General features: G+C 46.0%; 1 protein-coding gene across 4 annotated transcripts; it reads right to left on the bottom strand.

Annotated features, from left to right (window-relative positions):
- Positions 1 to 328: 328 nt before the first annotated feature.
- Positions 329 to 13698, bottom strand: kif15 (kinesin family member 15). Of its 4 annotated transcripts, none has more exons than XM_027032192.3 (35): positions 13557 to 13680; positions 12604 to 12643; positions 12315 to 12498; positions 11955 to 12031; positions 11815 to 11852; positions 11578 to 11675; positions 11123 to 11302; positions 10653 to 10862; positions 10390 to 10515; positions 9956 to 10078; positions 9547 to 9688; positions 9368 to 9447; positions 9064 to 9276; positions 8806 to 8992; positions 8514 to 8655; positions 8058 to 8199; positions 7715 to 7897; positions 7469 to 7597; positions 7236 to 7341; positions 6876 to 7038; positions 6374 to 6524; positions 6153 to 6238; positions 5936 to 6014; positions 5701 to 5787; positions 5211 to 5315; positions 4819 to 4941; positions 4270 to 4416; positions 4093 to 4173; positions 3764 to 3928; positions 3004 to 3107; positions 2848 to 2911; positions 2498 to 2535; positions 1796 to 1928; positions 1376 to 1507; positions 329 to 896 (listed from the first exon to the last, which is right to left on the bottom strand). In XM_027032192.3, the coding sequence occupies exons 1-35, from the start codon at positions 13573 to 13575 to the stop codon at positions 861 to 863; spliced, it is 4113 nt and encodes a 1370-aa protein (XP_026887993.2). In that variant the 5' UTR covers positions 13576 to 13680; the 3' UTR covers positions 329 to 860. The 4 variants fall into 4 exon arrangements, 2 of the variants coding, with proteins under 2 accessions (XP_026887993.2, XP_081581137.1); XM_081725011.1 differs by having other exon boundaries at positions 4093 to 4161; XR_014126662.1 differs by lacking the exons at positions 329 to 896; positions 1376 to 1507; positions 1796 to 1928 and having other exon boundaries at positions 2492 to 2535; positions 2848 to 3107; positions 3663 to 3928; positions 13557 to 13698.
- Between the last annotated feature and the right edge of the window lie 26 nt (positions 13699 to 13724).

The following is a 13724-nucleotide window of genomic DNA, read 5'->3' as shown; positions in this document are numbered from 1 at the left end:
AATCACAATTATGAAAAGAAGAAAGGCTCAGTTAAATGGACACCCCCGCCCAAGTGTTTTGTAGATAATGAAATTAATCCCCCTACAAACGTGTTACTTAAGCAGTGCAATACAGCATAATCACCAACACTTCCCCCACAATTATATCAATCGTGTGAAGGACCACCTATAAAAATGATTGACCGACTGCCAGCAACAAACTTAGGATTGTGTACAAGTTAAGAATAAGATATCCAGTAATGCCCAGTGTGATGTGGTACTTCGACTCAACATGAAACACTATTTCTTCTGTCCAGCACCGAACTAGCATGTCATTAGGCCATCGTAATAGCCACTTTGAGGGCTTTTTTTAAACTGTGCATTTTTGACAAAACCATCCCTCCGTCAGTGACCACAACATAAAAATATGGCTTAATATAGCCACAAATTAAATTTGTTTGTACGTTTACAGAAACATCTAAATTTTGTACTTTTAAAATGTATAACAATTTACAACCAACCTACACACCAAGTCAAACAGACACCATTTCCTATTTATAAACAGCAATGACATCTTACACACACACACACAGGTAACGTTTCACCATGTTCACCCTTATTCCAACATTGTGTTGTCAGGAAACATAACCATAGCTTTAAGAAAAGAGGGAACATAAACCTGTTCCACGTACCCGTGAGCCTACTTGACGAGCTGGCTCGTTTTGCTTTTTCGCATCCTTTGCAAGTAAAAACTGTACAGTTGCGAACGATTTTTAAGACGTTTGTGTTCCTGACTGTCTCAATCCAGACGCTCAGAGCGTTATGAAGAACTTCTGGCCGAGTTTAAGATATGCTTCTGTAAGGAGAACTTCTGGCCCAGGTTACGACGTGCTCTTGTGACGTAGCTTTTCATTCTCCTGTGAAATCACACGGAGAGAAAGCAGACCGATTTATATGGCTGGAAGCTAGTCTGCACGCACACACATACTGCATATAATTCAGTATTATTAGTAGTACACGAAGCAAACCTTTAGATCAAACCGGTCTGCGTGTGTGTCCTTCCTGCTTCCCCCCAAATAAAAAATCGGGCTCAGGCCATTTTCAATCATAAAAATCTACTAAATCCAGATTAGCTGTCCACTTTGGCACATTGCAGCTCTTTGATCAATTGGTGTGACAGGGCGAGTAGTTTCTGTGTGTTGGAGGTGCGGCAGAGGGGCGTATGCTAGATTTGGCTAACGCTAGCTCTTAAGCGACTAGCAGTAGAATTCAACACTTTTGAACTGAAGCAAATGAAGTGAATCAAATCATTGTGGAATCTGAAATGTACCGAATCATATCGGAATCGACCACCACGTGGCAGAGATGATGGGTAATGGACGCTTCAGCGCCTCACCTCCTGCAGTTTTGTTAGCTCCTTCTTCAGCCGCACCATGTACTCGATCTTCTGCTTGTGGTTCTGGTGGCCGAGAAGCTTGCCATTCTCCTCTGCCAGGTGATCCACCTGCTTCCTCAACACCTCCACTTCCTGTCCACAGCAACAAAGAGGGTCTTATTCCTATGCAGAGGTGGCTGAGACCCCTCACATCTACTCAGATAAGTGCATGCAAGTAAAATTCATTATAAAAACGTACCCTTGTGAAGAAAAGCCACAAGATGAAGTTGCCTGTTTTACATGGGATTTTAGTGCAATTCACTTAATGGCAGTGAAATAGTTCCTTCATAACTAAACCCCCCCCCCCCCCCGGCCACGCGGTAGGTGCCTGGGGTGTGGGCGAGCTCCCAGCATCCAGCGTCCGACCCTTGCCGGGCTCACCTGTGTGAGCATCTCCTGCTCTTGATCTTTGAGGTGGAGTTCACGTAGCTCCAGGCAGCGGTTCCTCAGCTCGGTAGTCAGCTCCTGCACGCAGGTCTGAGACTGGGCCAGCGTCATGTCCTTTTGCTGAAAGCTGAACGGGCGGGTGGGCGCACACACACACGCACAAACACACACACCCACCCCTGAATCTACGTGCCCATTATAATCCCACAATGGTTCCAAATTAATTTGTACAGATGTCTCAGCAGCCATGCCCCCCCCCCCGATGTAGCCCACTACACCCCCACCCCAGGCAACTACTTCTCCGTCGTCCTCAATGGACGTTCTCATGCATGGACATTCGGACATGCACGCCCTTCAAGACCAGACTAGGACTTCTAGAAAACTGGACTAGACATTGCTCATTTCTTTATTTTTCTCCTCTCCCTCACACATTACTTATTCTGCTCCTTATTGTTTATATTGTTGTTATCGAAGTATCCATTGTCAGCCAGAGGAGGGTGGGGCCCCCTCTTTGAGTCGTGGTTCCTCTTAAAGTTTCTTCCTCGTGCTCTAGAGAGCTTTTCCTCACCACTCTTGCCCTTGGCTTGATCACTGGGTGTTTGGACTTGGACATCTGTAAAGCTACTTTATGACAACAGCTGTTGCAAAAAGGAACTATATAAATAAATTTGCATTTGAATTTGTTTTTCCACTTACGCCTTCTGAGTTTCAGCAAGCTGCTGCACTAGAGCATTCTGGGTGGGGGGGGGACAGCAGAGAGAGAGAGAGGAAGAAAGAGGCATAGTTGGGGTGTGGATTATTGTTGGCAGTAAAATGTAAAGAGTATGGTTCTGATTCTATAGTATGGTTATAATCCGAAACCTGACTGATTTTGAACAGTGGAAAATGCACAGATGACAATCACTGGGAACTCAGAGTCGAATGCTGCCAAAAAAGTGTGCGTTTTGTTTCAGCAGAATACAAAACCCCATCACTCCTTTCCCAAAAGTTTCCCAGCCAACTGCAGGATTTTGAAAGCGGTAAACCACTGGTGCAGCTGGTCTTACCTTTGCACTCCTCTCTTCCCGTAACTCTCGAAGGACAGACTGCTGCACAACTTCCTTCAGAATTCTGCAAGCCAAATAGTAACACAAAACAAACAGCAGAATTAGTTTGAGAGTATGTGTAGGTTGTGTGACAAGAAACTGTGTGTTGCGTCTCACTCTGTGGCATTGCTGCTCTGAGACTGCTGGTTCTGTGCACTGTAAAATTGCTCCAGTAGAGCCTGGATCCCCAAGTGCATACTTTCCTTCTCATTTAGCTGAGCCTAGAAAAACCACACACACACACACACACACACACACACACACACACACACACGGGTGTAAAGAATCTTATTACTACCTTGGACAGTAGCTTTGATTTTGTCCAGACTTGAAGAGCCATGGCTGTGGTCTAATGGAGAAGATCAAATTAGACACCCACATTGCAATGAACCAGATCTTACTGCCTCCAACACAGAACTGCAGAAGCTGAGTCACAAACTCAGACATGTGAAGTCACAAGCGACTGTTCAATTTTAGTGACATTTAGCGATGTTTCTCCTAGATTGTTTGTCTCTCTAATTTATTGGTATCCAGTTCCCACCCCGTCACAGTCTCTGTCACATGACATCTGCCAATCAAGGAGGGCAAGGGCCGTCACATGCTTCCTCCAAGGCTCATGCAGCCAATCACTGCATCTTTTCTTATAATGGGTGGAGTAACATGCTCAGAAAACAGCACTCTCCACCCCATAGTCACCCATGATTGGCCAGTGTCACTGTCATTGACAAGGGAGAGTGAGTAAAACCCCACCACCCAATTTTCTCTCTCTGGCTCACCGACCATAGATCTGCATCAGGGATCTAGGGTGAACGCTTCTCTGTTGCACCACTCCAGGAGAGATTCTTTCATGTGTGCGCGGGCGTGTGTCCATTTGAACCTTGAGTCTCTGGATCTCCTCGTTCTTGGCGACGCGTTCAGCATTGAGCTCCGACAGCAGCACCTCCATCGTCATCATGGAGGATCGTCTGCTCTCTAGCTCCCTCTCCTGGCTCTCCAGCACCTGGGACAGCTCGGCTCCAAAGCTGCGGGGGGTGCAAGGGGTCTGACCCCAGCCGATTAGATTTTTAAAAATGTTAACTGTTCACACTTCTCATCCCAGAAAATTTCATTTTTGTAAAGGCAACGAAAAAGGTTGACCGGTAGCTGGTCCTTAAAAACCGGACCGTAAAGCCGTGCCACACCCAACACAAGGTCATGCCCCCCTACCTGTGGGTTTGCTTTGGGTGTAGCAGATTCACAGTCAGCACTTTCAGTCCTTAAATTCATCTGCTCCTCCTGTTGTCTCAGCTCCATGTGCACACACACACACACGCCTATAATTCAGTATTATTATAGTACATGAAACGAACCTTTACATCAGAACGGTTAGTGCGTGTCTCCTACCTGCTCCTGCAGCGTGTGGACGGTTGTGTCTTTCTCCGCGAGGAGGACCTGAGCTCTCTGCAGCTCTGCAGTCCTCTCCTCCAGAGCTTTACTGAGACACTCCACCTCCTCAGTGGTGTAGGCCAGATCCTCTTGCAGTAGCTCCAACTATAGCACAAAACACAGCAACGTAACAAAACTGGGGGCATGTAGTGTCCTTGCCCCTGCGCAGCTTTGAAGTTCAAATGTCTGATGGCTTCACAGTCCTATTGTCAGTGTTTAGAAATGCTCAGGGTTTAAGGTACTTGGCTTGTAATCTGAAGGTTGTTGATTCAAGACCCACCACTGCCAAGTTATGACTGTTGGGCCCCTGAGCAAGACCCTTAACCCTCAATTGCTCAAGTTGTACTCAGTCATAATTGTAAGTTTTTGTACAAAAGCATCAGCTAAACTCCATACATGTAAATGTAGAAATCAGAGCTTATCTATAATCTCTCAGGCTTTGAAAATAAATATGGGTAGTGCTCCAAACATGTGGCCTACTAAGGCCAATCCTGCCTCACCACACACCTCAATGCGGTCCGAGGCCACGTGTCTGTCAGAAGCTTCCCTCAGCTCCTGGAGTTCTGTCTGCATATGGGAGGTCAGCTTCTTTGCCTCCTCCCGCTCTGAACACACTGTGGTGTACTTGTCCTGCACTCACACAACACCCATCATTAACAGGTGGGATGGTTTTTGAGACTTATTTTGAAAGCTGTTATTTTGCAAGTAAAATGAGAGAAAAGGGTCAGAACGTTTAAGAAATGCATTATGAGAGTTTGGTCATTTTAGTATCAGTTTCTAAACAAAATGCTTCTTGTTTGCTTCATTTTGTAACTCCATAAACTTCGGTAGGGTCTGTATATGGTTTGCTGTCATTTGCAAAACTAGACTAATCGAGAGAGAGGAGCCAAGCGACTCACTGTGATGTCTTGGAGGTCAGCAGACAACAGCAAGAGACTCTGCTCCTTCTGACTCAGCTCAGAACGTAAATCTCGAGTCTGTTTCATCAGATCCAATACCACATCCTGCATAGATGCGTGCGCACACACACAATCAAGATTCATCAAAAAAAAACAATCCCATCCACTCATTGAAGGAAACTTAAATGCAATTAATTTACCAAATATTATCAGTTGACCAGCTGTGGTGTCCGAGATTTCACTGAGCTATTCAAGTCACAAATTTTCCGATGTCTAAAATGACAGAAATGGTGCTACAAGCATCACTAACTGCAACAACCACATCTACACCATTAATATAAAGGTGCAAAGAATTCTTCTCACTGTTGACCTGCACAGATTCTTAAGAAAGTGGCAGGAGTCTAACTTTATCCCAGAGCGGTGGGTGTGTTTCTGTCTTTGTTCCATGGTTGCTCTGCTACGAGGATGTGCGCTTCCAAGGTGAGCTTACTTTGTCCTGTTCCATTTTCTGCTCAACGCTGGAGACTGAAGCGTTGGCGCTGCTCACACTCTGCTCAAGAACTCGGATGGTCTCGGCCTGGTCTCGGAGAGAGCAAAAAAGACAGAGAAACCGTCTTTTAAAGATGCAAATTAAGCATACTGTACATTTTCCTTTTTACATCTTTTTTTAAAAGTTTAACTAGCTGTAGCACATTTCCACAACACACACACAGACACAAACACACCTGATGTTGGTTTTCAGTAGCAAGATCCACAATCTGCTTCTTCAAAAGGACATTCTCCTCCATGGACTGCAGCAGCTCTCTGGGTGATAAAAGCATTTCGTGAGACAGGACTCGCATACAAAATTTACTCCCACCAAAATCTATGGTCATCTCTTCAGCTCAATTTAGACTCACTACCGAACCAATGGATCTACTTCTGTGGCAGTTATGAGCTCACTTTGAGTTGCTCTCTCGGTCTGCCTTCAGCTGGGACCTCAGAGTGACGATCAGTTCTCTCTCTGCCTGAAGGGAATTTTGCAGTTCCTGCACAAGACAAATGAACCATGACAAAATGGAGAGAAGAAAGTAACTCGTGAGTTTAAAGCGGAAATTGACTCAGAGACCGTAAAGGAGAGGGGCAAATAGACAGGTGGACAGGCAGCGGATGTTGCGACTCACGGTGATTTGGGCCTGCTGTTCGTTGTTCTCTCTGCTTTTCTCCTGCAGCTGCTGGTGGTACTGATCTGCCTCAAACTTGAATTCGGCCTGCAGCGTGTCATACGCATCCTGCAGGAACCTGTGCTGCTCCTGGAGCTGTTCCCACTCCAACCTAATGAATGTGCGCGCGCGCACACACACACACACACACACACACACACACACACACACGCACCCCAACACTGGCTTTGATCAAATAATGTGATTCAAAGATGGTGATTAAGGTGATAACTGGAATTTTCTTCTGCATCTTCAACTTACATCACTGACCTCCCTTTCCAAAAAAATATAAAAAGATCCTACAAAATTGCCAGGATGGGCCCATGTTATTCCAACACTCCTCACACTATTCCTAACACTAAACCTATTTGGTTTTCACTTTTCAAAACCATCAGTGTTGTATGTAGTGGCTCCGGGATGGCATCAGTCCCAACACCTGATGCCCCTTACATCAGTCCCTTACCTGACCGTGTCCAGCTGTAGCTGGGTGCTGATCAAAGTGCTCGAGAGCTGCACGTTCTCCCTCTCCTCGGCACACCGCTGCTCCAGCTTAGTACGGACCTCCCCCAATTCCTTATCCGACGACTGCAGGACCAAACGCAGGTCACGCACCTCGCTGCGCAGCACTGCGGAGTCAAAGATCATCACAGCAAAGAGCAGGTTACCCAAGCCATTAGTGACACAGAGAAGCATTAAGATGAATGGCATATGTTAGTAGAGGTAAAAGCTCTCAGAAAGAGCCTCAACATGTAGAGGAGTCGTTAACTGTGAATGTGGCTTTCCTCTTAAGTGAGACATGGTATGTGTGTGTGTGGCATCTGACCCTCTGCCAATGCCCTCTCCTCAGTGAGCTGTTGCTCTAGAGTGCCGACTCTCTCCAGCAGACTTTGCTGCTCCTCCAGTAGACACCTCCGCTCTGAACTAAAATCCTAGAGAGAGAGCGCACGCTACCACATGTGCTACCACATCTACTGAAACTAAAAAGTGGTGAGAAGGTAATAGAAGAGCTTAACTCAATGCTACTTGTACATAAAAAAATAAAAATAAAAAACACACCTGCTCTCTGCGAGTAGACTGCTCAGTTGCTGTAGAGACCTGCTCTTCCAGCTTGCTGATTTGCTGAAGCAGTTTCCTGTTCTTAACTTCCTCCTCATCCAATTGGCCTTTCAGGTGACTGACCTGTTCCTAACGAGTTCAGGAAACAGTGCTTTAAAATGTTATAGAATATACCACAAAACTACTGTCAGTACTAGATGATCAACCCCCTGCATTTCTGAAAATAGTATGTCCCAATCCCAGTACCTGCATTTGCTTCAGTTCTTCAGTAAGGGCCTCAAAGGCCAGCTCACTCATTTCAGGCGGGGGCTGTTCACTCTGGATATCCTCCATTTCGTGCTCCCCTGCGTTGCCGTTCAGGTGCTCTGGGCTGGACAGCGGTACCAAGCGACTCCGTGGGTTATACGTTTTTGTCGGGGTCGTTAGGATCTGGGGCACACATAAGATAAGTAATTCAAGTACTTAATTAAAGCTTTTTAAAATTAGTCGGTAAAGAGCTTAAATCTTTTGAAGGATTTAGATTACAATGTACTCAGACTCATAGCAAATAGGTTTTCGAATATGTTCATTTGGCTCTTCCGTTGTGTACCTTAATGGTTTCAGCGTGAATCTTATTGAGCTGACACACTTCTTGCTTGGTGTGAGCTTTAGTAGCTTCCAGAATATTCTCCAGGTGCTTGTTTGATTTCTCTAGGTATCGCTTCTCTGACTCCAACTCAAGCAGTCGCTTCCTGGAGAACAAGCCAAATTTATGTTCTCGGACAACATTATACAAGCAGCATCTGCAGGATTTCCAACACTAGAATTTAAAAAGACGCGCCCACAACCATTAAAATAAAGCCAAAACATTCAAGCACCCTCCTCAGTATGAGACTTATACTTTTGCAAGGACAGAAGTGGCTCTTTTTGTACACATTGACATTCATTTTGGATGACCCTTTTAAAAATAGAGAAGAAATTCCTGTCATCCAATCCCAAGGTGTATTTAAGCCTCCTTAGTTGTTCAAGTTATCCCTTTAGTTGTTGTTCAAATGGTAGCGCTTACTTGTTGACCTGCTTGTACTCGTTGTATGCCTGTGCCATGGCAGTGAGCTCAGACTGTTTCTGCAGCAACTGCGCCTTCAGCCTCTCTATAGAAACTGAGGACAAGGTCTCCATGGTGACCGGGGTGGAGTATGTGGTCGGAGCTGTCATTTAAAAGATATGGAAGGGGATGGAGAGAGAAAATAAATAAATAAATAAATAAATAAATGTGATCAAACCCCAAACGTATCAATTATTCAACCCCTACAGGTTAAAAATGGGCCTCTTACTGAACCCAGGTAGGCCTGTCTCACCCACTGCCAGCTCCATGTTCTCCTCCATCTGCAGGAGCTCCTGCAGGGCCTGCTCCAGCTCGGCCGTAGCCTGTGCAGAGGCCTCCTGAGCGCTCTTCACCGCCTCGGAAGCCCGCAAAGCTCGGACCTCGTCCCGCAGGCTGCAGTTCTCAGCTGCGTACCACATCACGCGTGGGTGGTGCTCCACCTGAGGATGGGGAGTATGTACCAGGCATTTCAAAAACATAACCTTACTGTGTGTGCATGCACGCAGGGTACCTGATCCCGGAGCTGGGCGATCTCCTGCAGTAGCTGCGTGATTAGCGTCTCATCCTGCTGCTGCCTCGTCTGGGCCGGTCTGCCCGCCTCCAGCTCCTGCTTCAGCTGGGCGATGCGGTCGTCACGGAACCTAAGGATCATGCGGTTGGAGTGGATGAACTTCTCCTTCTGTGCCCAGGCCTCCTTCAGCTGGGACAGCTTCTGTTGCAAGGTCTGCGGGGGGGAAATCAGCGTGATCAGAGCCAGCGAGAGACAGAATACATGTTGCGCAAACATTTCACCAAAACAGGCGAAACCTCGGCACCTTGTTCTCAGCCTTGTGCTTTTTCCAGAGTCGTACCGCCTGGAGGAAACGGGTTCTGTACGGAGGCTCAGTGTCAGGAGCTGTGTAGACAGCAGCACACACGGGCTTAGCTCACATGCGGCGAAAGGAGTGTTTCTGGGTGTACCTGTGGACTTGTGTGTATTTGTGTGCACACATACCTGTGTGTATGTGAGGCCCCCCAGGTGCTAATTCATTTACATTTTGCTGGACAGAGAGTGCATTAGCCAGCTGCTCCTTTAGTTTCTTGAGCTCAGCCTGCAGCTGTCTGACGTTGCCCTGGGTGTCCTCGTTTATCATAGCCTACAGAGGACAGGCATGGACACAAAAAGGTCAAACTAATTATACCTAAACATAGACAGACAGTTTGCCTATCTGTCTGTCCAGCCAAGCATTTACATTATACAGCATTTGGCAGATGCTCTTAGCTAAAGTGACTTGTATATTTCAGTATGACAGTGAGAGGACACAAGGTGGTGTGTGCACCTTGCTCTACCTGCTCTGTCAAGTGAACTACAAGAGCTTTAGAAACTGATCACTCAGCTGGATAAGAAGAGCTGTCTCCTCTACCTTGTTCTTGATGAGTTTGGCTCTCTGGGCAAACTGCAATGTGGAGAGGGTCTCGCCAAAGCACTTCGAGCCAGGGTGCACGTTAGCTATGATGTACGTCTTAGCGTTACCTCCCAGAGAGTCCTAATAGACCATGCATGCGCGCGCGCGCACACACACACGCACACACACACACACACACACACACACGTGTAAGCTGGAGGACTCCGTTTTCTAGTCCATTCCAAAGTCAGTTCAATATCTAGTCAGTTCTAAAGGATGTTGGGGGTCACATCATGTCAATAAGTTTAAGGCATGTTCAACCAAAGAAAAACATCCTTACACCCAAGAGTTGTTCAACAAACCCACACAAATCCGATTCAACCACATGCACATACAGTGTAATCCTTTGTATGGACCCCCCCCGACCCCCCACATGACCCTTGCTCCCTGACCCTGAGCAGGAAGGTGAGTTTGGAGTCTCTGTAGCAGATATGACGGCTCTTCCCGTTGCACACATCCATCAGGGCCATGATCACCTGACCCAGGCACATCAGAGAGCGGTTGATGCTGCTTGCCTCCTAAGGTCAAAAGTTCAGAAAAGCCACTTATCAATACTTGACTATACATACCCATTACATCAGGCAACATTGCTTGCTGAAGAACACTTATCGTACACTTGTCCGTCTGTCTCTCTGAAATACCCACCCACCCATACCTTTAGACGTGACCCATCTGCATGCGTGTCCCTCTGTCTCTCAGACCCTGCCAGATCCACCAGGTTCAGCTGGGATGTTCTGATGTTGACCACTTCCTGCCCGGCCTCCTTGGACTCGAGACACATGGTGAACACGGCGTGAGAGCGAGATGACTCGCGGTTCATTGACGTTGATGCCACGCGCCGGTTACGCCAACCCATAGACAGCACCTACACACCCACAAACAGGCAAAAAGCCAAAAATAAATAAATAAATGCAACTTTTACCTAGTTTTTGGGACACACAATGAGCTGTCCATGGGAAGTAGTCCACTGCTGCATTTGCTGTAAACTGATCAACACAGTCTGCCACAGACAACTGTCAAACATATACATGAATAACAAGTACATTAGAAGACTAGATAGCATAAGACTTGAACAGAGACGCTGCCCTGTTGCTCTTGCTTAGCACGCCCCCCGTGGCTGCAGACCTGGTAGGCCTCGGCGGCAGAAGCAGCATACTTCTCCACAGCTCCTTCCACGAACACTCCCTTCTTAATGTCCTCACGCAGGAACAGGCTGGCCGAGGCGCTGTCCAGCAGGTCATAGATCTGCTCGTTGTAGATTTCTATAAAGGAGCACTTGCACAAGAAGCTCTTGGCCCCTGCAGACTACATATACACAAACACACACAGTCTGAATGAATGAGTTACTATTCATATTTATAGAATTTGCAGTATGCCAATAAGGGGACATGATAAACTACTAAAAGCACTAATTCGTGCAAGAAAATGTGAAAAATCACATGGCAGAGACAATTTCAGCACAGCAGGAGCCAGACAGGCAATGCATTCTATGCAAGCTCTAGGCTGCCTGGTAGGTAACGCATTGTGTGAGGTCTAGGGACACCACAGCCTGGCAGGCAGTGTGCAAGTTGCACTCTCACCCTCTCCACTTCTCTGTTGATGAGAAAGAACAGATACTCAAAGCTACGAGGAATGACACCACGCAGTTCATCAGAGAAATCACTCATCTCATTTGGACCTACAAAACATACACACCAGAATTAGGAGACTGCGTGAACAAAACGTGTCAGTCTGCTCACCTGCTTCAGATACAAGTGGCTGCTTTATTAAGAAAACGTGCATATTCCATCAAGCAGGAACGCCGGGGTTACGCTTACCGAGCATGGTAAAGGTTTTTCCTGAGCCGGTCTGTCCACTGTGCCAGGGCAAAGAGAAAGATCATCATGATGCCAAGGAAAACCCAAATTCTACCTGAGTAAATTATAACTGCTCGATTCCTGTTTCCAACTGTACTCACTACGCAAATATGGTGCCGTTATAACCGTTCATGCATGACTCCACAATGTTTTTTGCTACGCTCGAAAACACTGATTCCTGAAAGAAAGAAAAAGAGCCACGGTACAGCATTATATTTTACAGCAGACATTAAAAAGTTGTTTAAAAAGTCTTGTTCATTCTTAAGATCTAACATCACAGTCCTCAATCAGCATCTTCACACAAAAATAACCTTTAGCATTTACTGCACTACTGAGACACTGACGTGCAGAAATCCTAAAGAAACATATTCCAGATCAGCTGGGACCAGACACTGAGGTATGTGCCTTTGGCCACTGGCTGAGCTAATGTTCCCAGACCAGCTCTGAGCTCACCGCCTTACCTGAGAGGTGTCCATGTCAGCCACGTGATCATAGGTGAAGGTTCGTGGCTCTGGCTTAGAGTGCAGGCGCAAAGTGTGAGGAGAGGTCACTGCAAGGCACAGACTCCGGTCTCCATCTGTTGTTAACCCTGTGCCCTGGGTCAAAGGTCGAACACGAACGTACACCTTGATAGCATCTCCATCGCTATCGTAAAAAAAGAGAGCAGAGGAATTGGCATAGAAAAATCATATGACCGTGACTATGGATACAGACAGGCAGACACCATTATCCCACAGCTGGCTAACGTACCTGTTGGAGTGAAGAGGCAATGTGGTGTCTCCAGATCCCGCTGGAACCGAAAAGGAAGAAAACAAAACAAATTGAATGAATCATGTCCTATTAGCTTTACAGAACAAGGTGGAGATGAGTTTGTGTAAGACAGGATTATATAGAACCATCACTTGCTCTTATCAGGACTATATAAAACAATTACTTGCTTTTAGCAAGATTATACAAAGCTAGTACTTGCGCGTTATGCAGTTCTAACTAATGCCGTAAGTAATGTTAGTTAAGGAAACCTCGATGTTACCAAAACCATTTTGTTAATACTGTTTTTTTGTTTTGTGTCCTTCTACCACATCTAGTTTGGCCACGGATAAATATTTGCTTGACGTCACATAACTGCAACGTTCAAAACGTCTAGCATAGCAATAACAATACCCACTGCTACTAATGTATTGCTGGTATTGGTATGGTTACTGAGATTCTTAACCTAGATAGCTACTTCAAACTGCGAAAAAAATATCGTCTGCCCAATTTCCACTGCGCACAGAAAATATAGCTACTATTATTAATGGTTGTGTCCCAATTTTACAGAGCAGGCTGAAGTGACCGGATGTTGACACTAGAATACAGAAGCTCCACACGCAAAGTGGCGTTTTAGCTAGGATACCTACCTAGTTAACTTCACTACTCTGCTCAAAAAGCTATTTGGGTCTAGCTCGGATGTTCTGTGCAACTATTTAACTAACTATACTAGAAAGCTACTATGTAGATAGACATAACAGCGAAGGTCAACGTGGTTTTAGTCCAGCGAGATTTGCTATAGCTTTAAGTTAGCAGGACACATAGCTAACCCTCTTAGCGAGAGCTAGCTAGCATCATATGCACCTATTAATCAGGCTAGCAAAAATAAGACGCTTCCGATAAACCTTTCCTAAAGCACACCTCACTAACTTTAATAATTAAATTGGCACACCTACCTTTTCCTCTGTTATCCATTGCGGCGAACGACACCTTTCAAAAGGACACTAGTTCGGGGTTAAACGCTTCAAAATTGGCGCGACGGGCTTTTATTGACGCCTGCTTAATCAGTGTTAAGTGCTTTTGGTAGCGCCACCTGCTGCACTGGAGAATAGATTTTCCTCCAA

Source organism: Electrophorus electricus, chromosome 12 (assembly GCF_041902795.1).
Source record: "Electrophorus electricus isolate QZ-2024a chromosome 12, ASM4190279v1, whole genome shotgun sequence".
NCBI classification, from domain to species: domain Eukaryota; kingdom Metazoa; phylum Chordata; class Actinopteri; order Gymnotiformes; family Gymnotidae; genus Electrophorus; species Electrophorus electricus.
Note: the sequence above shows the minus strand (reverse complement) of the source record. Positions and strands in the feature narration are given on the sequence as shown.